The sequence below is a fragment of the Brachyhypopomus gauderio genome, chromosome 2, assembly GCF_052324685.1.
Source record: "Brachyhypopomus gauderio isolate BG-103 chromosome 2, BGAUD_0.2, whole genome shotgun sequence".
Lineage (NCBI taxonomy): Eukaryota > Metazoa > Chordata > Actinopteri > Gymnotiformes > Hypopomidae > Brachyhypopomus > Brachyhypopomus gauderio.
The window spans coordinates 8,674,235-8,701,974 of record NC_135212.1 but is presented as its reverse complement, the minus strand read 5'-3'; the positions used below and the strand labels follow the sequence as shown (position 1 = coordinate 8,701,974).

At 40.4% G+C, this 27,740-nt stretch overlaps 2 protein-coding genes across 3 annotated transcripts in view; one reads left to right on the top strand and one right to left on the bottom strand.

Moving 5' to 3' along the window:
• tspan18b (tetraspanin 18b) overlaps positions 1–17,916 on the top strand; it is a 31,475-nt gene extending 13,559 nt beyond the window's left edge. For both annotated transcript variants that reach the window (XM_076986004.1, XM_076986006.1), the window contains exons 2-9: positions 2,333–2,414; positions 12,641–12,736; positions 14,403–14,597; positions 14,937–15,011; positions 15,122–15,220; positions 15,636–15,812; positions 16,474–16,557; positions 16,870–17,916. In XM_076986004.1, the coding sequence (XP_076842119.1) occupies positions 2,412–2,414; positions 12,641–12,736; positions 14,403–14,597; positions 14,937–15,011; positions 15,122–15,220; positions 15,636–15,812; positions 16,474–16,557; positions 16,870–16,917 (777 nt within the window). In that variant the 5' untranslated portion in view covers positions 2,333–2,411 and the 3' untranslated portion in view covers positions 16,918–17,916. The remainder of the gene's footprint in view (positions 1–2,332; positions 2,415–12,640; positions 12,737–14,402; positions 14,598–14,936; positions 15,012–15,121; positions 15,221–15,635; positions 15,813–16,473; positions 16,558–16,869) is intronic.
• A 286-nt stretch (positions 17,917–18,202) lies between these two features.
• On the bottom strand, positions 18,203–21,946 carry lmo2 (LIM domain only 2 (rhombotin-like 1)). Its single transcript, XM_076986007.1, has 3 exons — positions 21,411–21,946; positions 20,310–20,525; positions 18,203–19,519 (listed from the first exon to the last, which is right to left on the bottom strand). Exons 1-3 carry the CDS (start codon positions 21,449–21,451, stop codon positions 19,297–19,299), a joined length of 480 nt encoding a protein of 159 aa, XP_076842122.1. The 5' UTR covers positions 21,452–21,946; the 3' UTR covers positions 18,203–19,296.
• Between the last annotated feature and the right edge of the window lie 5,794 nt (positions 21,947–27,740).

Sequence of the window (27,740 nt, the reverse complement as noted above, 5' to 3'; positions counted from 1 at the left end):
GTGTGTGTGTGTGTGTGTGTGTGTGTGTGTGATCAGCTTCCTGTGGGCGGTGACATCAGAGCCGTGCATCCTGGCAGCAGGGCAGGAGAAGAGAGATGCGAAGTCAAAGAGCAGGAATAATGTAGGGCAACGTCAGGGTCCAGGATATGTGCAAGGCTAAATCATAGAAAGGATGTCCTTTATCGCCACTTCCCTAAAGACCAAATCTAACTGTCAGCATTGAACTGGTGGTAGCCCTACATTTACTCATTTAATAGTGATGGACAGTCACAGGGGCTTTAGCTGTTTTGCAGATAAGCACATTTGTCCTGCTGAACAAAATGTCAAACAGAAATCAATTAACTAGGCCACGTGTAATCCCTATACACTGTGGTCAGTATTAAACGCCATTGATTTGGTAGTAAAAAGGGGATTGTGTTGTTTAAAAGAAGCCCTTTAAGTGGATGCAAATGAGGGACACAGAATCTGGCTGTCTGTTTTCACTGACCCATGGCTAACCAGGTTTCCTTTTTTGTGTAGAACGCAATTCTGACTGACTCATTAAAATGTTCTCACATCCTGAGCTTTCCACTGAATATTCCCTTTACTGCGCCTGTTCTCTTTATAAACCACATAAAGATCCGTTCGGTGCTTCACTTTGTCTTTTAGCCGGTTGCCATGGAAACCAAACAATAACGATGACCCTTGGCACTACTGAGTCTGTGTGAAGTAATGGTGCTCTAAATGCGGGGGGTTCCCATAGGCTCTGTCGGTCTGAGTCAAAGGTTGATGGATCTAGGCCCATGTCCATAGCTACCATGTCCGTTTGCAGGCGAGACCTTGTAATGGAGACCTGCTAAGTACAGACACGGAGACCTGGGCGCTGTGACCAGGTCACTTTTTCGGCATGAACACAGCAGGGTGTGGTGCTCATGCACCGGGCTCTAAATGGCCTTTCAGACTAGCACTGGAATAACAATTTCTGTGAGTCACTGCAGGAAATATCCAGGTTTTAATTGGGCCTTGTCTTGTGCTGCATTGTGCAGCTGGAAGATGCTTGCGGTGAAGCAACAGTAGCAGTTGAAAAAGCATAAAATCATTTGGCCTCGTTAGCCACAGACACTCGGAAACCCACAGTGACAGCAAGCGCCTGCTACAGGTAATTAGCCCGAAATGCTGGTATCAATGAATTATGCATGAGTTGAGACTCTAATTAGGGTTAGCATCAGGAGAAACACAGTCAAGTAAATGCAGTTTAGGATCAAGCAATAAAGGGTAATTTACCACGCAGAGAAGGAACCAGAGCCTAGCATCAATCGGCAGCCATGAATATTTAACCAGCTTCCAGTACAGACGCACCATGGTTCCTTTTAAAGCTAGTACCTTGTTCATTCTGTTCCTGTTAATTTTACCCTCTAGCAGTGATATAAAGTCACATGGGTAAAATATCTGCACCAAGCATCAGGGAGTCTGTAATCAACAGTGTAACTTACATTTCATCACCATAACTGTCCCTACAGCACCCCATCTGTAAACACCATCTACATAAAGCAATGAAATATGCATATGAGCTGTATTATGAATGCATGTGTGAGGGCGTATCCAGTAGGTTTTGGTGCTAATGTAAATTTAGACAAATGACTGTCTTCAGAATTATAGTGATAACTTATGTCACTGTGTTGCGAGTGTGATCTTTATCATGTGTCCATGACAGCATAAGGAATCTCCTGTATCTTAGTAGGAGAAAGACAGAAAATTATGTAATTATAATCTTAATTCTATGAAATTATAACAACACAGTGTTGAGTAACAAACTGGTGTGGATTCGTGTATAGTTCCCCAGTAGTTACTGACTTAAATACTGGTTCATGCATGAGCATACTACAAAAATTTTCATCTGTTTAACTTTTCAGCTTGGTCCTGATTTATTTTATTTAAAAGGTGGACATCTAAATATGTTAATTTGGTTGGAAACACATTTTTTGTAAACCATTTTTGTTTCTTTGCCTGACTGAAATTCTTTATCTTTTAACAAGGCATGCGTAAAAATGTATATTTGTAGTTAATTAGTGTTGTTGTGGTTAGGCTATAATTAAATCCAGTCTTTTCAGTCGTACTACTTTTTAACTAGCCATCCATTAGGAAGCTGGTAAAAAGTGAAAGATTAATTAAAGGAGAAGTCATTAAAAAAGTTATGTGGCAATGGTATGTGACAGAACAATTATTTGCTTAATTCCGCTGCTTGTTTAAATTATTGTAATGTTCAGTAATATCATTTGTCAGCAAGGCTGGTATTCAGTGTGGAAAATTATGCATAATCAATCCCTCTGTCTGTCTGTTTGTCTTCTTACAGCTCATGAGAACAAGAGAGAAACTAGAGAACAAAGAAACTGCATCCTTCGATCTGTACCTTGAACTTCAACTGAGAACCAATGGTACGTGTTCCGCATTGCCTGTGTTGTTGTTCTTAACTTTCCCATTGATTCCGAAGCTGCTGTGTACTTAATGATTTCAAAAACTAGCACCAAAGGCCAGGTACAAGGCCCAAGGCAGGGCTGAATTTTTCTGCTGCCTCATTAGTAGTAGTGTTATTTGCCTCATGTTTTGACTTCTTATTTAATCCATAGATATTGAGAAGAAAGTAAAACACACACACACAAACACTTGCTGAATGAATTTCAAGACACCGTACAGCAGTCCTCAAAATGAATCTACAATTGACAAAACAAAGGGTGTGTTGTATTACTCCAAGTCAAAGGCACAACAGAGTTTCGCTTCTCTGACTCTTCTGGATTCACGCATACATGTGGAAGTTTCAGCTTGTAATATGTTGAGAGAAATGTTTATATGTATATATTTGAATGGAATATAGGCTAAGGGTTTTATTTCAACATTTCACTAGCAATAGAAATTATTTTCCTGTAAATAATAATTTATTATTTATTATCTTACCTGAAAAACACATGCACACAGGAAATGTGGCAGCTAAGGGCTTTCAGACACTATGGCAACAGACCCCTAAGTGGTCTTCCACCGATATTCCAATCGCAGTCCTCTAGGTCTGGGTCCTACAAATTTTAACCCTCTCTTTCCCTTAGCATTAGGTGTGCTAAAATGGCCACAGCTTGCATTAACTAGATGTTAAAGTTCTGAGTGGGATGGTATCATGCCTTGCAGAGACTGTGCATGTTCATATTCCATTAAAAGCTCCTCTGTCTGGCTTTTAGACACCTTCCAGGTCTAAGCCCTGCAGCAGAGATGGTTGAGGCTTTATATATGTGTGCGTGTGTGTTTGTGTGTGTGTGTGTGTGCATGTATGGATGTGCATGCGTGTATGTGTGTGTGTGTGTGTATGTATGTGTGTGTGTGTGTATATATGTGTATATATATATATATATATATATATATATATATATATATACACTGTGGTCATAATGGGATGGACATGGTCAGCAACAATACTCAGGTAGCCGTTGGCACGATGCTCAATTGGTATTAATGGGACCAAAGTGTGCCAGGAAAATATCCCCCACACCATTTGCAGCACCACCACCACCAGCTTAAACCGTTGATAGAGTGCAGGATGGATCCATGCTTTCATGTTGTTGATGCCAAATTCTGACCCTACCATCCAAATGTTGCAGCAGAAAGAGAGACGTTTTTCAAGTCTTCTGTTGTCCAAATTTGGTGAGCCTGTGTGACTTGTAGCCTCAATTTCCTGTTCTTAGCTTGACAGGAGTGGCGTTCGGTGTGGTTCGACGTGTGGTTCAGTGTGGCATCCGCCTCAAGGTTCGATGTATTGTGCGTTCAGAGATCCTCTTCTGCATGCCTCGGTTTGAGTTACTCTTGCCGTTCTATCAGCTCGAACCAGTCTGTCCATTCTCCTCTGACCTCTGGTATCAACAAGGCATTTGCGCCCACAGAACTGATGATTAATGGATATTTTCTCTTTTTCGGACGATTCACTATAAACACTAGAGATGGTTGTGCGTGAAAATCCCAGTAGATCAGCAGTTTCTGAAATACTCAAACTAACCTGTCTGGCACCAACAATCATGCCATGTTCAAAGTCACCTTTCTTCCAAATTCTGATGCTCTGTTTGAACTGCAGCAGATCATCTTGGCCATGTCTACATGCCTAAATGCATTGAGTTGCTGCCATGTGATTGGCTGATTCGACATTTGCGTTAATGAGCAGTTGGTCAGATGTACCAAATAAAGTGGCCGGTGAGTGTATATGATTATATGTGTGTGTGTGTGTGTGTGTGTGTGTGTGTGTGTGTGTGTGTGTGTGTGTGTGTGTGTACACTGGCAGTTAAATAAGGCAAGGCGAGGTAAAATGTGTTTGTGTGTGTTCCCAGTGTACACAAAATAACACATTTAAATTTAAAGCCCAGCTCCACATAAATGGCAGTCAAAGCTGTGCTTCATCAGGCAGGGAGCTCCAGCAGAGGTTTACACTAATTGGACTTGGTGTTAACAGAGAATGCCAGACCAACAGCCTGGATGTGAGGGGTGTCTGCCTCTTCCTTTCTTCTTTACTATAAAGAACAGCATGATTCATTTAAGATCATTCCCAAACGAAGGGGCAATTTAGGATAATAACTGTTTGTAGCAGCAGGACATTTGCTTGCACAACTTCTCCTTGTGACTTTAAATCTCTTAATGGTTACAGGCAGTGTTGTATCCTCCATCCCCCAAACATTAAGGCCTTTGCTTCCCCGTGGTACATTCGTTATTTTCTTTGTGCAAAATAGCCTGTTTTCATCATAGCATGATGCATCTATAGGCTCATGAGTGCTTTATCTTTGGAATGAAGCCACAGAAAGACACTGGAGTGATGAAGGTACCTCTAGGATTAAAAATCTGTTAAGCAGGGGTAATAATGGTTACATCACCTCTGTGTCCATACTGCAAACAATCTGTGAGGACATACTGTCAACATGTGTGTATCCTTTAGTTTAAAAATTACTCCAACCGTTTTGTTGTACAGTTGTAAATGATTAAATTTAGCAGTGCACGGAGAGGTCATGATAATTTACCAGAAGAGAGGAGCCTCACTTTTGATTTTACTTTAGAAATTCAAATCTGCATTTAGAACTGGCGATAATCTGAAAATTGGCACATACATATTTTTGAGGCGATCATTTGGATAGATGTGCAGCTCTGGCACATGCCCGAACAACACGGGAAACCTTGGTGTCGGAGCACTTTAAAGCTTATGACTTACACTTAGACTTACACTTAGAGCTTAAGAATTACAGTAAGACATTTTAAGACTTTAAAATGTTCAACAAAAAACTTTTTCAGATGTTATTTTTTTTTTCATTGATAATAGGCATGTTGGCATGTTGACTAGTTTATTCTGTGCTGCTTATACGAAATTTACATGACACTTTATTAGCCATTTTTTGTCGTGTCTGGGGAGTAACATTGAGTGAATTCCATAAATAACTGAACAGTCATACAATTCCTGATGTTTTGGTTCCGTAGTCTTAATCGTTCAAATCCTGCCAGATACCTTAAATTCTGAGGATACGACCTTCAGCAGGACAGTGACTCAAAATATAATACTGAAGTGAGTTGGTCTTTAACAAGTCAATTACCAGACTGAATCCTGCTGAATGTATTTCACATATCAGAGCCAAGAGTAAGTGCAGAAAGCCCTTGGAAGCTGAAATGAATGGCTCTGAAGGAAAACTCAAGTATCAGCAGGAAAGGGTTCTAGCATCTGTTGATGTCTGTGGGCCACACATAGTCTTTGCACAGACACCAAGTACTAAATAGAAAAGCTTTTAAGACTGATTATTTTTCAATTGTTTTCCAATTTTCCAATGTCCCTTGAATTTTGTTGTGTGGAGAAATAGGGCTCTGATTCCTATGGGTTTTTGTTGTTGTATGTTTTCTTGCTTATTCATTGTTTTAGTTTAATGTTATGCTAATTTTATCTTGTAATTTTTGAATTTTTTGGATTTCTGTCATTTTTGTAGCATAGCTGAACGACAACCTTTGTGTGACGTCCCATTCTGGAAATGCTTCAGAATAATCGGCAATCACTGCACACGTCTTTAAAAAGTATAAATGTGTAAAATAAGATCACAGTTAGCCCTGTGTCACTACAAAAAAGCTATGCTAAATGTTATGGTGCAATGCATTATTACTAGATGTAAAATGTGTTTTAGGTTATTTGTGAGGGAAAGTTCATGGCCATGGGAAATCTTTGAGTGACGTCAGGCAATAATGAATTAGTGTTGCTGAGTTTGCCACTGCTGAGGGACAATCAGGCCCAAGTTGGCCAGCAAGCGGAAAGAAGCCCTTCTGATCTATACTGAATCAGTTAGTTTGCATGGTGTGGTATTGATCTATTTATCTCTTTGCAGTGGGTAATTTCTCTAGGCAGACAGAGGTGCTGACTCTAGCTGGTTAACTTGTAGAAGCATCTAAACTGTTCTGAAACTTTTTATTACTTGACTGCATCTCTGAAATGTACTTCAGATCAATATGTATTTGCTTTAAGTTTTTTTTTTCCTTAAATGTCCTTAGCTCCTCAACTGCTTGTCCAAATTCAATACTTTATATGACCAATTTAGTAGGCCCACTCCTGGTACTACTACTGGTGCATGAATTTCATGACAAAACATGCAAAGCCCTGTATGAAGTGCTACTACTTTCTGCATACTACAGCTGAAGACATAAACACACATCGTAAAAAACATGCAGATGCTTTCAGAAGCACTACATCAAATCATGTTGGACGATGAGGAACCGCAATAGGAGGTTGTGGTGATTGAATATAGTTTCAGGCAATCACATTACTCTTCTCATACCCATTAATCGCTTCTCATGTCTAACAGTGCAAGAGTTAAAAGTCCTCAAACACCAAAGAGATGAAAAGCAACGTGTTCTGGCTTATCCGTGTATAACGATTTTCATGCAGATATTTAACAACATCAGGTTTGAGTGTTACGAGTGGAGATGCCCCAATCAGTGTTTTGTGAGTCCAGTCCAATTTTCTGTTAGTGGAATCGGCTGATACCAAACTGATCTGATGCAGACAGGCTGTGCAGGGGTACACTAAAGGGAGCTGTAGTCTAGCTGTAGCTTGTGTAAAAACAACGGGAGACGGGGAGTATAGGAATTCTGAATTCTGTCAACACAGAATAACAGTAAACCTTTATGCAGTCTTATATTTTTTAGGTTGACTATTGCAGACGACAGAGTATTTCTGAGCAGCCATAACAGATCTGGGTGAGATATCAGGAGCTACAGACCTGATATCCAGAAAGTCCGGAAAACCTGCAGGACCTGCTAATGATTTAGCTTGGTGCTACAGTAGTTTAGCCCCTCTCAAATGTCTCTTGTACTGTAATACAGTCTTTCATCAGTGGCTCTGCAACCTTCGAACACTCGGCGTATGTGGTAGAGTATGCTCTGAAATGCTGAACATGCTTTATTCTATTCTCAGTTTTGTTATCCAGTTAGAGATATTAGATTTTCATTACGCACAGTAGAAGACAGGTTTAGTCAGCATCAGTTCTGTATCACCAAGCTCCTTTGTCCAGAAGACTCACTCCAAAGCATGCAGCAAAACATGGCTGACATATTTCCATTCACACATTAGCTCTCACTATTGATCAGGCAGAGGGAAAGTACACCGGCCACTTAGGAAATTATTTCATTATGATCCACAGCCAGTTTTTCTAATTGTAGTGTTTACACCTTTTCCTTATATACACAGAGCAAGGATGGAGCTAGTTATGACGCATTACAGCCAAGCTTCTAATTAAAAAGGCTGTTATATAATCAAAAATCCCGCCTCTGTAACTTAGTAATTGTATCCATCTCCTGTCATAAAAGAAGGGATATTATTAAAACATTATTACATGACCTGCTGTAATTACTGCTCATCTCCCAGCTTGCTTTTAGTTTGTATCAAACACCGGCGTGAAAATATCAAATTATGCCGGGTTACAGATATGGCACTGAAAATAGACCTAATCACAAAAGTGTTGTAAAATTAGCACTTGCACAAGACTAGTGTGTTTCCATAGACCAGCCATTTTGGTGCCAACCCTCCAATCCTCATACAATGCGAAGTGCACAAGGTGTGAAATAACCCCTAATCACTGTGTTCTGTGATGATGATATCAGTACCAGTGCTCATGCTCTAGAGGTGCTACAGCGGTGTTTGTGAATGTGTGAAAATGGTGCTCAAGTAGAGGCCGGATGCCCGTCTGTGTCCTGCACTTTTCTCATGGTCTGATTTGGTACCCTGCTTTCATTTTGAGTTTTTTGGCACATTCAGCAACAGATGTAGGGAACCTCCACCTGAATGCTGATCACGGGCTGTCTAACAAGCCTGTGTTCAGACCAGTCACATAATGTCACTGTGGTAATTAGGCAGTGACTAGCATTAAAACACATGAGCATGTTGTCTTCATTTCCTTCATTCAGTTCATTAGCCTAGAACGACAGCAGCCAATCAGCAATATATTTGTCCTGTTATGTTCAGTTACCAACACCACTGTGCAGTACAGTGCCTACACCCCCAGAATCTTCCTCTTGCAGGTGTAATTTTTCCTTATATATATATATAATGCCCTTTCCTGCATAATTTAAAGCTGTTCTTAAGGTTAATGGTTTAATCGTCTTTTAAACAGGCTCAAACACACAGCAGTTTTGTCTGTTTGTTTTTGATAATTGTTAAATGCTATTTTAAAATAGTGCAGTGCATACCTCTACTGAAGAATACATTTACATGACAAATCTGGTTTCAGTTCACAAAATTAGATTTGTTGCGCTGGGTAAAAACTCTTGCTGTATATTTAATGACATGCAGTACCTTCCTGAATTACCTCCTGGTAGACACAAATAAAGAAAAGGACCGTGGAAAAATGTCAGGGATCCAAATGTCTAAATGGAGCAGTGCCAAAAATGAAATAATCGTAGCTATGCCGATAAAGGAATATGCTCTTGAGGAAATCATTATTTTACACATCGAAAAGGCAACATTTCTCGCATTGTTTCATTATTTTTTAGATCAAGCTGATGAATAACAGACATATTGTGTTTATCGCCTCTATCTTATTCAGGTGTCAGTAATTATGGACAATACCAGATTGTAGCAAAGTAATTGAATTAGAATTTGAATTGAATTGAATTTCTTATAGATACGCAAAGACCAGTCACAAATAAGGAATGATGATTTGCGTTTCGGTGAAGCTGAAGGGAGAGGGTGAGGATAAAGGCTGTGTGATGTTCAGTGTTCATTTGGTGTGGTCTTTCCATGTGCAGTGTAAAGGTGAAGGTCAGGGAGCAGACACCATGTCCTTGTTGTTGAGCTAATGAACTTTGCCTCGACTTCAGGGAGAGAGGTGCCATGGCAGAGAGTGAATTAATCAGGTTGAAGATGTCATCCTCAAGGGGAATCCCCACACCTCACACCAGAGAGATGCCTCGTTCAATCTTAATATGCCTGTTCTCTCTGATCTTCTCAAAGACGGCGCAGCACGGGAGATGGTGTAAGCTTTTATTTGTGACTAAATAAATGGAGGAGTATAATTTTGAGAAATGGTTGAATGTTTTTAGGGATCGTCTCTACTGTCTCTTTTGGAAATTGAAAGCTCTTGAGATGCTCATCACCACAGATCAGATCTGGTGCCTTGAAACAATCAGCCATGGAGCTAGGCCTTGTTCTTCTCCCATACAAGAGCAGATGGAGCAAACCTTGGACTGTGTGTAAAGAAATAAAATAATAATAATAATAATAATCTTTATTTGAATAGCACCTTTCATACATACATGTAACTCAAAGTGCTTTACAGCTTTACAATAAAGTAAAACATTCTTCTGGTGAACATTCTGCTCACAGTTTTGTTTAGTAGAGGAGCCTGTAGAATGTTTGTTTTTGAAGATATTATGGAATATGGATATAATTTGAGTGTGTTGTGGACTATTGAAATAATTTGCACTGTGGTGCAGTATTATGCAATATGAATTGAACTGGGATGGTGGTGTGTTGTGGATTATGGATGTAATTTGAGTGGTCTTGTGTTATGGAATATGGATATTATTTAAATAGTGTTGTATTATGGATATAATTTAGGTGGTGGTGTGTTGTGGCCCGCTATACTGTTAATGTTTTGTTGATTTAGTCTCAACATCTGCTTTTAAACAATGCTTAAAAAAGTGATCCTTTTCGTGTAACCTTAAATTGCATTTGTCATTTGCAATAGTCATCATCTTCATAAACTAGCCAGTTTGTTCAGGGCTCTGTCTGTTTGTACTACTGAGCAAGCTTGTCTCTCTATCCTAGGCCCAGACTTCAAGAAGAAACATAAATGCTAATGCATGCCCCTTACCAAGATGAAATGTGAGATGAAATTGTTCAAAGCTGACATTCTAAGAATAAACACCACAAAAGACATTGCGTACATTTTCCATTGTTATAGAAACCTTTGTTATTTGCTAATGTACTGTAGATAATGTTGATCGTGTGTCTGGAGTCTTTTGGTTTTTACACTTCTGCCTTCATGCTGCAGTGCTCGTGTTCCCCTGGTCAGTGGCTGCTTATGTGTCTCTGTCCTGTAAAGACCATTTTTATTTCTCACTACTGGAAACCAGCGTATACTGACATTGCTGGGAGATGTTTCCATATCTCAGGCACTTTATTCAGTTCCTCTGTTCTGCAGTGTCCCACAATCAGCAGCTGCAGCACTTGAATCAAGCGTCACGCCAAGATCGTCCCGGTCCTGGTTCGCTTTGTGTTATGTCTGCGCCGGTGCTGCAGGACCAGGCTTTGTGCTGTATGCATGCTTCACTGAGTGGGAAGTCTCTTGGAGAGCCATCTCCTATGTGCAGTATGAGCCGGAACTCCCACAGTCTGATCGATGGGGGCTGGTGAGGCATGGGAAAAGCCGTGCTGTTTACTGCGCACTTTCCCCAGGAACCCCGACACTCCGCTGCCAGATTGATTTATACTGGCCCGGGCTGTTTTACGCCCACTTGGTCCAACTTTAGACTGGTTCCCAGCACACGGCAAACTGGTGGTGGCGTTTTGTTTGCGCACACATAACCAGGAGGCCCCCAAATGTGCATTCGATTTTATGAAGCTGTACATGTTACAAAAACCCCCACAAGCAATAAAACTGTTTTCCCAATAGGTCACAGTGAAAACATACCAAGGAGGTGGACTAGCACTGATTGTGGTAATAGATGCACGTTTCATTTTAAACTAAGTTGTCTGCCCTTTGGAGTGAAGGAGAGTGATTAAAGTTCTAATGGCCCTGAAGGTTTCATAAGTGCTTAGCTGCTTCACAAAGACACAATCAATATCAGGAAGCCATCAGGTTGATTGAGGGGATGTATTTAACTTTGACTGCTGGTCAATTAATTCCTGAGTATCTGCAGTAAGGGTTTATGGATAAAAACAATTCTATCATAAAATTGAGTGAGGATTCATGGGTAAAAACTATCCTAAAAATCATTTTAATTGAGTACTGAGTCCTGACATTTATTGGTGCTGTCTCTGTGGGAGGACCTCGAGGATATTGCGTATTTGAAGTTTATTGATCACAGTGACCTTCCCTAGAAGATGCAGAGAGTGGTACATTTATCGGAATTGTCTCTCAAAAAATGCTTACAGTGCTGAAGTATTATGGGATTAGCATAGAACGTGGGTTCTCTCGCTCTCTCTCTGTCTGTCTGTCTGTCTGTCTGTCTGTCTGTCTGTGAGTCTGTCTGTTAACCTTAGGATAGATATTTCCCAACATACCGATTCTTGTCGCCATTTCTTATTAACCGCATACCCGTATGGCAACATGTGCTTCAGCTTTCTTTTGTGTACAGCTGGTCAGCTGCAATACTGCAACTTACTTCAGTTTAATTAAAATCGTGCTTTTCGCAAAGGATGTTGGTGGGAAGCAGCTTTAGAGAGATCTGGGAGCTAAAGTGCTTGATGGGAAACCCTTGATGGGAACGAAGACGGCGAACGGGGAGTAACCATCATTTTTTTCCCCCCCGTGGCGCACAGCGAGACTGTATTTTTGTCTTTGCTTGACAGTGTTTGGCCATTTCTGGAAATGCTGCTTATGTATGTATGCAGGGGGTGCAGTGAGTAGCGTTCCTCCATCCCTTGTCACACTGACGCTTCCGCATGATGCCTGGCTGTAATTGGCCTTCAAGCCTACACTCGTGTCTGAGTAATGGTGCAGCAGCTGTGTGAGTTCACGACTGCAGCCCCCAGTAGTAATGAAAAAGGTTCCATTTCATTTAAGTAAAGTGGCGTACTCTAATAGGCCTTCATCTTAGTGAGTGCTTTATCAGGCAGAAAGAAGGTTCTCTGCAACAGAAGGGGCTCCTGCCTCTAATTGCACTAAAGAGACACATTTTGAAATAATACAATATAAGAGCTATAAACCAGGAAGGTTCTTCCTGAATGGTTCAAGCGATTAGTGTCATATATTTGTATTTTAGGAAAAAGTTCTTTGAAATGTCTTTGCCAAGAATTTTGTTCACTACGTGTATGCAAGCACCCTATATTCAGAGGAAGCATTGTGTGTGTGTGTGTGTGTGTGTGTGTGTGTGTGTGTGTGTGTGTGTGTGTGTGTGTGTGTGTGTGTGTGTGTGTGTGTGTGTGTGTGTGTGTGTGTGTCTTCCCCAGGGGCTTGGGGAGGCTTCAGCACGAGGGACCAGCATGGAGGGCGACTGCCTCAGCTGCATCAAATACCTCATGTTCGTCTTCAACTTCTTCATCTTTGTGAGTATTTGTCAGGCTTCATCGTGCATTAGGCTACATTATTTCCAACATATCATAGCCTCTCTCTCCAAACATATGCCCTCTGAAGTATAAATCTCTCAAGTATAGTGAATACAACATATATCTGCAGTTTTCTAATGGGAAGGTCCCATATGAACTTAAAATGCAGATCGTATAGCCCTGCGGTTTACAACATGCAGGCTCTCCTTGTACCAGGCAAAGCAGACTTGGTACGAGTATTCTAGAACATAGTTACGATGTCCAGGATCGTATGTAGCTGTATGTAGCTGCTAGGACGAGAACCCCTACTCTAGAACATAGTTACGATGTCCAGGATCGTATGTAGCTGTATGTAGCTGTATGTAGCTGTATGTAGCTGCTAGGACGAGACTGGAGGTGCTAGAAATAAGGAAGATGGGGAATAAGATGGGATGAGTGAGGAAATCTTTATTGTACCAAATGTTCCTTTGATCATTTATCAATGTGTCAGTGTTTATTGTGTGAGGACTGACTAGAAACAGTACTGAGGATCTCCTCTGAAGGACCTCCTCTGAATGATCTCCTCTGATGAAGCAAATTTTTTTCACAGTACACATGTGGAGAATTAATCAGGCCAACACGGATAATATTAATGCTAACGCAGATAAACTGGTTTGCATACAATTACAAAACAACAGCTTACCCTGAATTACAGGAGGATAGTTGCTCCGCGCTTTGCTGTTGTTCACAGGACATCCATATCCTGATGTATTCAAGCTGTTTATCAAACCTTCATTTATGGGTAAAGTAGGTGTCTGCAAAAGAGCCGTCGGCTTTCTCTGCACGTCAGCCTGACAGATTGCTAATGCCGTCCATGAGAAGAATTCAGATCTGACTCACGAGGGGCAGGGAGAGGGAGAGAGAGCAACCTGGGAAGGTGTGTGTGTGTGTGTGTGTGTGTGTGTGTGTGTGTGTGTGTGTGTGTGTGTGTGTGTGTGTGTGTGTGTGTGTGTGTGTGTGTGTGTGTGTGTGTGTGTGTGTGTGTGTGTGTGTGTGTGTGTGTGTGTGTGTGTGTGTGTGAAGCCCTTATCTCAAAAGACATGTGCACACACACTCAATCCCTCCAGGTGTTTTATCATCACCCTGGCGTCTACCCAAGCCTTCGTGTGTGTGGGGGGGGGGGGCTTTGGGTAGAGTTAGGGGAGGTGGGGGGGGGGGGCTTTCTCTCTGACAGTTGGAGGATTGCAGGAGACATGATACCCACCCCCTTGTTTTTCAGAGCAGTACCATTCATTATGTAGCTTTTTTTTTTTTTTTGGTCTGGGACTTTGTCTATTCTTAAATGGCTTTAACAGGTGTATCAAATAAGACACAATTGTCCTCCGATAAAATGTGCTTGTGAAGCAGGTGCTTGTTACGCTGTTTGTTTTGTGAGACCCTCCAAGTCTCATCCTCTGCACACAGTAATCAGTGGTCTGCGTTGGCTATTTTATGTTGGCTATTATTTCCCCATCTAGAAATAGCATTATTATGTATTCCATAACATAACAAAGAACTGCACTACAGAACCTTTCCCAGAAGAAATGGCATTGGAAGAAGTGGCTCTTGGCATCACCCTGGCAGGAACATTTGGCCAGTACCTTTGCCAGTGAGTGATTAACATTTGTCTCTTCCCCTCTCTCCCCAGCTGGGCGGTTCCTTTCTCCTGGGAGTGGGCGTCTGGGTGCTGGTGGACCCCACAGGCTTTAGGGAGATTGTGGCTGCCAACCCCCTCCTCTTTACTGGAGTCTACATCATACTGGCCTTGGGCAGCATGCTGTTTCTACTGGGCTTCTTAGGCTGCTGCGGAGCCATAAGAGAGAACAAGTGTCTACTGCTCTTTGTGAGTGGCCGTTTGTGTGTGTGTGAGTGTGTGTGTGTATGTGTTGGGAGATGTTTTTAGAGGCTTGGGAGGGGATGGAATTTAAAAATGTAGCTCAATTTATGTTCTTCCAAGAACTTGTTGCTGTTGATGGCTTCATGATATCGATCCATTTGTGTTTAGAATGGTGAGTGAAAGCATGAGTGCCTATAAAGAATAGCAGTTTTGATTTGAACTCGAACATCATTTTCCAACTGTCTTTCTCCCTCTTTCTTTCTCTCGTCATTTTTCTCTGTCCCTATCTGTCTCCCTCTCCCTCTCCCTCTCTCTCTCCCTCTCTCTCCATTCTTCTTCCTGCAGTTCTTCATGCTTATCCTCATTATATTCCTGGCTGAGCTGGCTGCTGCCATACTGGCCTTTATATTTCGGGAGCATGTAAGTGCCTCTTAAGAGTTCTAGGAGCAACACTTCACACATCACGAGACAAGTGGCATTGTTCTAGACACGGACTGACATGGGACATCTCATCTCCTCTTTCCCCACAGCTGACCAAAGAGTACTTCACAAAAGAATTGAGGAAACATTACCAAGGCTACAACAATTCAGATGTCTTTACCTCAACATGGAATGCCATAATGAACACAGTATGTCTACGCTCTCTAGCTAATAAATAAGAGCTGACAATAATTATCATTGTGTGAAGAAGTGTTAAGCGTGATAAGTACCTTTCATGTACAGGTATAATAAGAGGGTGTGGCCTATACTGTATATATGTATATAGTGGGTGTGGCCTATAATATAAGAGAGATTTAACAAAGTTTAAAGAAGGTTAAAAAAAATAGAACAATGTTTTATAAGCAAATAAAAAGATTACAGTAAGCATACACATCATGTTATGCCTATGTCTTATGCCAGTCATGAATCTGAAAAGATGTGCAAGCAATAATTAATTACATTTTTTTTATTCCTTAGAAAGTTTCATTTGTAGTGCATGCTGTGATGTCATATATGTTTGCTTGGACGTGTCTTTAACATCCTGCATCCATGTCCCGGCTGCAGTTTGATTGCTGTGGAGTGAACAGTCCTGAGGACTTTAAAGAGAGTCTCTTCAGTGTCCTCAACCCCGGCGAAATGGTGCCCGAGGCTTGCTGCCGTAGGAACAGTCACCTAGGAGATGTCAGCTTCAGCAACAAGGAGGAATGCATCTCGGGCAACATGCTGTATCGCAACAACAAGGTCCGAGACTGACTCAGTCTTGATGTCCATAGGGACAGTGTTTCCGAAAGTACAAAGAATTCATGTCTGTGTAGGGTCAGTGAAGCTCTAGTGTAAACCTCTCCGAGACTTCTCCTCACAGTGTACTACTGAATATACACAGATCCACTGACAGAAATCTATCAAATTATTGTATTCAGGCAGTAAAATATTTAAAATAAAAAGAAAAAACTATCCAGAAATCTCTAAATATATTAAAATATTCCATATACACGTATTTTTTAAAAGCTGAAATGCCCCAGTGTTGCCTTACAGAAGGTTCTGTTAAGCTCCCTTCCAGTTCAGACACCCAAGCTGATGGAGAGCTGCACCATCCTTGCAGAGTGGAGTTACGAGTCTGCTCAGACTCTCCATGTGCTCATTAGTCCTTTTTCACGTGTTCAGTGTCAAGTGAACATTTGCTGAATGGCTGTGAGAGCCACAGAGCGAGTGATTGAAGTGAGAGCTCTCTGCACGAGTGTTCAGGCACTGGGGCAGCGTGGCCTCTTTCCGCCGCTTATGCACCCGTTATTAAAGGACGCTCCGCCTGTGAAGGACTCAGACAGACTCCACTCTCTCGGAGCAGAATGACCTGCCATCCGTAGATAATAACTGTTCCTGTTCTTTTTATGTGTTTCCATAGGGATGCTACTCATCGGTTGTGGACTACTTTGAGTTGTACATATATGTGGCTGGTGCCCTGGCTATTGTTGTCCTGACTATTGAGGTATTTCTCCCTACATTTCTTCTGTTTATGTATGTAGTGAATTATGGCAATTATCTCAAATATTTTTTTTAATGACAGGACCAATGATGGTTCCTTCGAAAACTGACCCTTCAAACTGAAGTTTGAACTCCTTGTGCTTTTGAATGCTTGTTGTACAGTTATTATTAATTGCTGCCCTCTTGTGGTGATGTACTGCAAACGGTTAATAAAATCTTTGTTTTACCAGGATAAATCTCTGAGACGAGTAACAGCCGATTTATAAACCACAATGAATTATGTATCTTAAACTCTTTGTGTCTATTTTCTTCACAGCTCTTCGCCATGGTCTTTGCCATGTGTCTGTTCAGAGGGATTCAGTAAGAAGCACAAAACTGACTTTCTCAAAATCCTTAAACAATTCAGTGAAAAAATAGAATCATTGAAAGTCCTGTACTTCACAGCTGGACCTCTGAGGTGCTAGGTAACAAAAGCCAAAAAAAGCAAAAAACAAACAAATAACAACAACAACAACAACAAAAAGACATTTAAAAAAAGAAAACTGGGATTATAAAGAAGCAGAGTGGACCTGCGCATGGAGAGCCACATGGACGCTTGACCAGGTGTTAAAAGTCCAGCTCATGTCTGGACAGAAGTGGACAATTGACACGGCACTGATCCTGGACTGAGAGTATTTATACCAAGTGATGGTGACTTGTTTTTATAGGTTTTTGTGGTGTTAGTTAAAAAAAATACAAAAAAAGGCAGAAAATCACATTGCCTGTCCAAAACACTCCCTCCCATACAGCATTGTCATGGAGACACAGTAGTTCTGACCGCTTATGTAAGTACCCGTCCCTGTTGGTGTGAATCTATCTGTGTTTGTCTTTATTCCACGTACCTTTCATTTTTATCGTGATGTTTACTGCCGTGGTGCATATATGTGATTTTAAAATTAGATTTACATGTACGCATATGTGTCTAAGCTAAGAATGCCATTAAATAATTTTTGATGTATATATGGGTCACATTATTAAGTTACGTGAACTATTTTGTTTTGTAAGTGTGCATTACATTTAAGGCTGCACAGTGGTGAACAGTTTCTGTAGATCAGGAAAGTGTCGGGATATATTGGCAAATGCCACAGTTAAGTTCATAATTTGAAGTCTTGCAACAACAGCAGGCAGTTTATTGTGACGAGACTAATACAAAAATGTACAAATCATTTTGATATTTTTTAAATTTTTGATATTGGTCTAAAATTCATGCTGATTATCTTGCTCAGTGCCATCATGAACATGTGTGCTTGTGACCAAGACATCAGTAGAAATGTTTTCAGATTTTATGTAACTACTATACCAAATACAATCTCCTTACAGCTCTCTTACTAGGTGATTCCATTATTTTGCACACCTATAAAAACAAACATTGTTATAAAACAATGAAGACCACCTTAAAACTACCACCTCCGTACTGGATCATCCTTGTTTAGCGTGTCCAGTAAGGCTTTCTCGCTGTGAGAAGGTCAGAGTGCCTAACGCTTCATGGAAATGTGTAATTGGTATGACAGTTTCCCACAGTACTATAGCAAATCTAAATCATTTTAAATAGAGGGCTATTTATTTATCCCATTTTCCATTTAGTTACTCCATGCAATATAAAATATAAATCCATTGAATTTTTTTATTCAAATTACATAAGTAATTGCATGAAAATACAACAGATTTTTCTTAAGGCTGCCTTATAGACACAATCCACCAAAAATACTTAGCATGTAGCAAGTCGCCTAATGTTTCATCCATGCAGTGTTAAGGATCTCAAAAGACCCATGAATAATTATTTCAGCGTATCGGACCATATTTGGATGAGCATAATGCAACAATTTATAAGGAAAGTGTATGTGACGAGTCAAGGAGCAACTCTGTGCAATACGGATGGCCAGAGAGGGTGACTGTGTGGTGAAATAGTGAAATCAGATGGTTTTCCTTTAAACATGTACAGCTTTGCTGTCAATAATGCAATGCAGATCATAGTTACATTTGATTTGTCATTAAGAGCAAAGAAAAAATGGATTTGACATCACCACCATGAAAAGTCTGTGTACAGGGTTGTAAAGCGTTCAATTCAGAGACATTGTCCCGGTCAGTATGAAATATGTGCCAGTAATTTATGAAAAGCCCCAATCCCCTTGCCAAGGCGAGCAGTAAAACTGTCTACAAGGCACAAAGGAGTTCTGTGCAATCACATTTTAACCAAACAGTCAGTGGCAGGCAGGATGGAGCCAATCCTTGACCAGCTGTTGGAAATGGTACCAGTGAGGGTTTGCAAGTACTTTTCCAAAGTAGTGGGCAACTGTATCGGGCGATACAGGAAAAATGAAAGAGTCGAAGATTAAGACTAGTAAAAACCAAAAGGTGTCATTTTTTGTTTGTTACTCTAAAAATGAATCCACATATCTGTGGAAAATGTTTGCTTGACTATGTACAAAAGTAGCAAAACAAACAAAGCGATTATTGCCTTCATACATCAAAAAACATTAGCTTTTGCTTTCCTAAGATAAATAGATAACGGTAGAAAAATCTCTTAGCAGTCTTGGCTAAATGCTGGTGGACTGAAGGTAGGGGCTTGGTGGAGAACAGCTGTGATCTTCCTCAGCGACGTCCTCGTGCCACGATGCTGCAGGGCTTCACTTTGTTCTTTGTTACACGATTGTTCGATAACAGGATCATTGTAGATTCTGGCGAAAAAAGCTCACTGCACACACTATACCAAATTGCCATTGAGTTTGGTCCACTCGAATATGTCCTGCTCACACACAATGTCAGAGTTGATGAGCAAGTACCGGTCTCCCACGCAGAAGTGCTTCTGGCAGGCGGCACATTTGAAGCACTCCAGATGATAGACTTTATCACGCACGCGCATCGTCATCTCAAAGGCACGGATTCGCTTCTCACAGGATGCGCAGAGTCCGTCCTGGCCAAAGAGTCTGCAGAACAAACAAGCACAAGTGAATGCGGGAGTAAAGACCCGCTGTAGGATTCTCTGTTGTGAACACCTGTTGGAGGTTTTAACATGTTAAACCCTTTTTCTGTGTGTAGGACACATGCAAATCAGGTTTCATTTTACAAGCTGTTTTTCACTTAGGCCATGTGAAAATTGGTACAAATTCAGATGTTAAAGCATGTTCAGATTCCATTGAAGTTTGTTTTCTTCAAAATGCTGACAACTTCAAAGCATCTCCACTGATTTATCATCTATCAAAAAGCAAATGTATTTTTTATAAAGGCCATTTTTAAACAGTAACAGTTATTCATGATCCTTCAGTGGGTAAAAGACAAGAGGGGGTGTATAAATGAAATAGTTTTAAAGCGTTGTTTCAGCATATTTAAGAGTAACGTAGAAAATATAGAAATGTTGAAAATATGTAAAACAAGGAAACCAAGTTAAATGTTGCAATGACTGTAGAATGTAGGCACAAAGTTAGTGTTTCTACTAAACTGCCTGGTATCTACCCAAACAGCCTAATATGAATCCCAATCTGAATAAATCATTTCCAAAGTATTGAGTGCTCTGTACAACATTTATATCATTATAAAAGCTGAATCCATCATCTAACTGCATCTTTACATTCAGACTTATGAGTTCAACCTCCGGAGTGTATGCGACAGCGTTAGAATTCCAGTACACAGTGGTCAGAGGGGCGTCCTGTATGAGTCCCCGAGTACACAGTCGTCAAGAGGGGTTGTCCTGTATGGGTCCCCGAGCCCCAGAATCACCTGAGATAGTCCCGCCTGCACAGTTTCCTCCCCAGCTTGTAGTACAGCCTGCGTCCGACCTCTCCCAGCCGACAGCCGCAGAGGTCACAGCTCAGGCAGTCCTCGTGCCAGTACTGTTCTATGGCCTTCAGGAAAAATCGATCTCCGATGCTTTGCTGACAACCGCCGCACGTCAGCAGTGACGGAGGCAACTGCAGGACCTCGTCCACAGGCTCCCTGTAGGACAACGTGGAAAATGTAACCGAAGTAACTTATTTTCGGTGAAAAGTGTCTGACCATGTCATGAGGTAAAGTTGGTTAATGGTTATGTCTGTTCTCTGTCCTGTCTTAACATTGGAAATGTTGCCATATGCTTCACATCAGATGACTTAAGAGAGGCCAGTAGTTTTATAGAAGCACTTGCCTCTCTAAATAGAAAGCAAAATGGAGAAGTTTGATTTACATCTACCACAGCTCTCCCTCCCACACACATCAATGTAACTTCTAATCGAAAGTGGACATTTCTAGCCATGACAACAAAACAGCGAAGAGATTAAAATATATGTAATTATAAGAATTTACAAATTTACACCATCATTTTTTTTTACATTGCTTCTGCCACTGCCCTTATGTTCATTGATGTTGCATTAATTTACATCGCCAGAGGGTGCTGTTTCAGATTACCAAGTCATTTTACAAAAACGTCAGGTCGGAGGTGAATTTGTCATTGCTGATATAATTATTTCTAACATGTAGAATTCAACCTTGATAGAATGGCATTTTTTTACACATGAAACTGAAGGACCTCTTTATGAGTGCGTAATGCATGACTGACTCCTACCACGGTCAATTCCACTGGGAATATTTATGCAAAGCCAGGCTTGCCAGCGGTTATAAGTACTCAAACCTACGCACTTTACTGCAATTGCAACGTAAACCGCTAATGCACAAATTTCATCATATAAAAAAGTAAAGTACCCTCAATTACGCGTTTTTACCTATCACACGAAGGTGTTAGAGCATACATTTGGCATCGGTTATTATAAACGGAGACTATATGGGCCTCTACACAATTGCATAGGCTAGTGTAGTCAGGTACTCCTACACTAGACAGGTACTCACTCGTTAGCTTCCAGTGTCTTCCTTTCAATTGTAGATGCCATTTCAGAATTGGCTATAATCCCACGTTGTTCCAGAAACCAGAATGTGGTGCATTTGTTTGATAGCACTTTATAGAATATCCGTTGCTTTCTCCTCCGCGGTGCTTATAACTGAAATTCCAGTGAAGACAAGTCTGTCAAATAAAGAATGTACGCTGCAAACGGGGATGAAGGATGCGCAAAAATGCACCTGCTGCCTCAGTATTATACAGCGTATTTCACTCCACAGCAACGAGTCAAAATTCGTCGCTCTTTATAATCGTTCCAAAAAATGAGAAATAAGCAGCTTTTACCCTTAAGAAAGAGATCAGCAAGAGTCAAACTGCCTCAAAAACGAGGTCCTCGAGTTGTAATAGGATGCGCGGTCAGAAATGGTCGCGGTGAGGTGTTAATGATCCTGAGGTCACTGGGGCTTCTGCGCGCTCCAGGTTGACTCGTAACGCATACGGCGGTCCTACTGTTTCACGTCGTGCGCCCAGCCTCCTGGTGAATGTACGGTCCCCGTTATTGTGCAGGTATTTTTAAATAGCCCAGCCCCCTGGCGTTGTGCTTTCGTTTCCGACTTCCTGCTCACGACCGCTCGACAATGAGAGGAAATAGTGCTTATAGTTGCCGAGAGTCGGCACCAGGCAGACCGCCATGGTGCAGTGACCGCGCAGGTCGTGAGGCGGTAGGTCGTGACCTCGGTCAGCTCTCAGTCTCACGTTTGGTGTTTAAAACTATGTTCGTGCTATAACTGCCAATGTATCAGTGGTCAAGCTACTGAACAAGCTGCTTCACCTAATGTAAAGTAAAATTTAAGTATTTGTTAAGTCTACTGTGGATCTTTTAAGGCTGCGTGTATAATTAGATATAGGATTATTTATCCTGTTTAATAAGTTTTTAGCATTTTGACAGTGTGTCGTGTCTCTATTTTATGCCTACCAACTTAACTCCCCGCATAACTGTCATTCAGTTCAAGTTCTTAATGAACAATATTCTGATATTTACTACAACTGACCAAACCTATGTTCGAGTTTGTTAATATTTATTGCCCATTTTCACCAATTCACTGGTTCATTTTTGGCCAAATATTCTCCCCCATTATTGTTGTTGTTGTCGTTGTTACTAATAATAATTGTCTTTAGACTAGTAAGAACAGCAAGCATCTTAACATCTCCTTTGTCTGTAGGCTGCCGAGCTCTCCTTCACAGCCACCGTTGGGGTGTTCTCCTCTTATCTTCTGCCAGAACCTTGGGGCTTACAGAGGAGGGCGGTAACTGTGGGCTGTTGGAGTGGACCATGAGATAAAACATCCAGCTTTGCCCTTAACTGTCCTCTTCTCCTGGGGGGATATCAGAGGCGTCTGGCAGTTACAGTGCTGAGAGAATCTATTCACCAGCTCTAAATTAAATTTGCGTTCTTGGGTTAAACGCAGTATGTTGACTTCACTGGCCCTAAAGTTTGGTAACTCTAAGATGAATACATGCATTCTATCAGGGGTTTGCCCCTTATAATCTACACTTAGAGACGGTTTAAAATTATGGAACAATGGACTCTGTTTGATGGACAGAACCTGCCCAGAGGAATACCTTTTTAAAATTTCATTACAAACCATCAATGTTTTCCGTTAGGTGAAACCTTATGGCTCCTTACAGCCTGGAGCTACCCTAGCTCAGAAACCAGAGAGCCCTTACAGTTAATCGTTTTTCATTACAGACAGATTATTCTGATTATTGCAAAATATCCTGTAGCCTGCAGGTGTCAGAGGTTTAAGAAACCATTTAGGAAGCTGTTACAGCCACCATCATCACTGTGGTCTATAAAATGAATGTGGTGGTCTTTCATGTCTTCCACACGTAGCTGGCTTGCCTCACCAAGGCCATGTTTGGGTCTAAGAAATGACAGATTTGTGGGATCATGTTGCTAGCGAATTAAATAACTTAGAAATGCAGTAGAAGCAATTCGTCTCTTGTTGCAAAACACATCTTGGGTGGAGGGATGGAGGACTAACTGTGGAGTGATGTTGGAGATGCATGCGAGTGCTTCCTTCTCCATTATCAGCTGCTTTGATGTCACTTCTGTTTAATTTTAACCAAATTTATTGAGAAGTTTAAGAAATCTTTAAGAGAAGTCTGGTTTGAATATTACCATCATTATAAACCTTCAGATTATCATTCTTATTAATAATACACCTCAACATTCCAAGACCTGCAAAAACTCAAAAAATTAAAATGGAAAAAAAAGACAACATTAGACATACAGACATTAAAGAAAATGATAGTCAAAATGCAAAGAAAAGCTCAAATTATTTTTAATAAACAGAATGCTCATATTTTAAATTAAGAAGAATTCAGACATTACATTTTGGTGGAATAACCCTGATATTGTATGTAGTTTGGTATGCTTAGTTTTTTCCAAGCTCAGTACCTCATTAAGTAGAATGTGTTGGAATTCAACAGAAACTGGAATGGAATTGCTGTCATACATATAGCGGGGCTGAATTAATTTTGTGTTTATGTATGTGTGAGAGAGTGTACTGCAGTAAAAGAAATGGAGGTAATCAGAATAGCAGTGAAGTACACAAGTATTTTACTAAGCGACCTTGGGTTTGTGAAAGGCGCTATAAAAAAATTAACTTATTATTATTATTATTACTTGTGCAGAGGGTGAAGGATTTCTGTCTGAAATGTCCTAGCTAAATTCCAAATTAAGATATGATATGGATGGCCTATAAAACACTATCCAAAATCCATTACCAGGAGTATGGATGGCAACAGGCAACAAAAGCAAAGCTAATACTCGAACCTTTTCACGGACACAGTCTTATTTTCTAGTGATTCGTAATGATGGAAAGAATGTGTTACTAGAGCTTTTGGGACACCACCTACTCCAGCCAGGCGTTCTCACACCTAATCACTTCAGTGGTTTGTTCCAATAGTTCATGTTACAATAACATAACATTGCTGAGAATGTGAGGCGTCCACTGCTTCCTGTGGCTTGGAAATGGCGAACACAGAGGATATACAGGAAATGAGCACAGATGAACCCTGGCAGGAGGGGCTCACAGTCACGCTGACTTCCTATTCCCTGTGCATAGCCGCTCTACTGGATCCTGATTGGCTGTCTGACTCCAGATGGCCCTGCTTGATAGGAGTTTGGTGCGTACTAAAGTGCCACAGAAAGGCCTTCCTGTCAAATGTAGGTACGGTACAGGAAAAACCTACTGATGTCTTATGCTTCCCTCTGTGCCAACTGAGGATGTGGTGGATATGTCACAGCAAACATCAAACAAAAATTTTTTTTTCTTTAATGGTGCTTTACATTAATTGGGGGACATATAGAAATGAATAGCAATGTAAAAAGAGGAACATCTGAGAAACACACTTTGACAACCAGCAGGAGTTTTTACTAAATTTGTTAAGTCCATGCTAGTCATATGGTGTATGTCTCTTAAAGCTGATAGTCTGTTAAAGCTAACAACATTTCAATCACTAACTCAGCATAAAAACCTTGCTTAGCATATCCCAAAATCCATAAATATGGCTAGACTTAAAAAATAAAATCTGGCCAAAAGACACTTATTAAACATTAAACAATCATTATTAGTATTGTGTCAGGAAAATAACAAAGCAACAGGTGACATCACTCTCTTCCTTTGCATTGATTGGTTGTCAAAGGTTTACAGTGTTTTTGATTGAGAAGACTGAGTCATTGTGGATAGCTGAACACTGAACTACTTCTTCTCATTACAGTTCCATAGACTGATTCCAGTATAACTGTAACATTTTTCACGCTACACCTCTATTCCAAATCTTTTGAATTTCCTTACTGTTAAGTCCTAAAGACTAATTAATACAGTTTTAGTATTACCTTCAAAAATAATATAAATTGACATGATATTGCCATGTAATACAATATCTGGTAAAGTATTTATAAAAAAGGAAGTAACACCTGACTAACGTTAACGTTTAAACACTTCTTTGCCTGCTTTGTTTTTAATTAGCTGCCAAACTGCCTTGTGAGTGATGTGCCACAGGCTGATTAAAGGCACTCGGACCCATTTCCTGTGGGGAGAGAGCCTGGACGTGTTGTTGACACTCTGATAGCACATATTCTGCAACAGCAATATGCAGGCTTCTGCTTCCTGTCTAATCTTAGATTCAGTGATTTTTGGCTCTGTCTTTAGTTGTCTGTCTGAATTTGTTTGTTTGGGTCCACTTAGCCCTCTGTTATGAAAAGCACATTAGCAATTTATACAATAGTATATAAATTAGTGAAGAGCAGTGAGCAGTTGTTTGGCTGCAAATGTGATCAGCAGAAAGGTCTGAGGGACTCATAGTTTTGAAATGGGTGACTACCCCTGACTGACTGAAAACACAGCAGGCTACGGAAATGAGTCACTCGTTGAAATGGAGCTTCACTTCCCCCATGGGACTCTCCTTTAATCAGTATTATCCCCAAAAGAAAACAGCATTTCAATTGGACAGTGCTATCAAAGTGAGGAGCAGCCATGTTAACTGCTTCCTGTATTTGCCAAAGAAAACCTCAAGTGCAGTCCACTTTTCTAATGACATGGCTTAGTGGACTCGGACCTCCAAAACATATGTTTCAATTGTATAAACTGTCAAATTGCTCCTACTAAATCATATTGAAGACTGCAACAAAATCGTTGAATGAAAACAATTTTCAGTTTTTTAACTGAATAAAAACAATTTGACTATAAAGACAGAATGAGAGGGAAGCTGTCTTCAGTTTAATAAGAAAAACTTATTTCTGTAACTTCAACAAACATGATCATAACATGATCAACCAAATTACAAATGACAAAAGGCATGGAAATCTTTATTCCGACTATTTTACCTTAATCTAGAAATTCATATTTTGGTTAATGAGACCACTCATACAAAATGTATCAAATCATATTCAAGAAGCATACCTGGCTACAATATGTGCATCTGGAAAAGAATGCATTATAATTATTAAGTTAAAACCAAATACTTTTTTAAGTATTAAGACTGCATAGGTGCAGTACATATACTTACTTGATAATGTTGTCATTTAGTGCAAGGAGGGAGTGGGATAGCTTTAGCAGTTACACCACTGTACATTAGACCTTAATGTGTTATAATAGTTGTCAAAGTGTATTTGTCCACTCTAGAGACAATTCTGGGTGTGTCATAGAGACCTAATATAGACCTACCATTTGTATTTCTGCCAAGACCTTGCAGAGTTCTTATCTAATGGGCCATAAATGTTCACAGGTCACCATGAGATAGGTCAATGTATATCACCGCAGGGGTTAAAGCAAAAAGACACAAGTTTTTTCTAAATCATAAAATTGCTGAATGCTTTGAGAAATAAATAACTGAATTAAAATGACATAAAATGATAGCTAGAACTACAAAATATTGTATGTTGTCGTTTACAGGCACACGGATTCTTGAGGTGTCTGTCGCCACCTATAGACCAATATGCTCTACAGCAAGACAGGATCTCATCCCTAACATCTTCAACAACTTTAGTGTCATTTAAGCATAGATTTACACGCATATTTAAAATTTGATTAGCATTAATGCAATTCCTGGTATAAACAGCAGGTTAATTTAGATTTGTTTTAACATTGCATGGAAGGTTTTGCCACATGATTTTCCTGGGAAACCCATCTGTTACAACTTTTCACAATTACTGATGCCCCAAATCTGGGACCAAAAACCATCATTCAAATCTACAACGAATCTGCTAATTTTGAACTGACGTGACCCTCTTTGAAAACATAACTATCCTAAGAGCACGTAGCATGAGACTAGATCACTGATATCTTTACTGCATAATCTAGTCATTTTTCTCTCATTGTAATTCATAATGTCCTTTAAATCCGCTCGTTGTGATCCACTGGATGGATTATAGATAAAGCCTTCAAGTGTACGTTATTTAAGGGACTGATATAATGACTGGCCGGTAGGGGTCTCTGTTCACCAGGAGTTCTTGGAGCAGAGCTTTTGGAATTTCTAGTCCAATTTATGCTGAATTAATTAGCCACTTGTTTGAAACTCTAGGCCTCTGTAATAACTAGCACATTTTGTCTTCACACTTGAGCATGTGAACTAAAAGTGTGATCAGACATAACTGAATAGCACAGAATATATATGTAGTAGGATAATACTGTCTTCATCCAAGCAGGTAAGCAAGTCAATTCATTAGAAGAAGGACCATGCCTATCACAAAATGTATTGTAACAAGCCTCATTTTGCAACAGATTTCCACTTAGGCTAGCTGAATTTTTTTAATAACCATATTTTATGACTGCTTA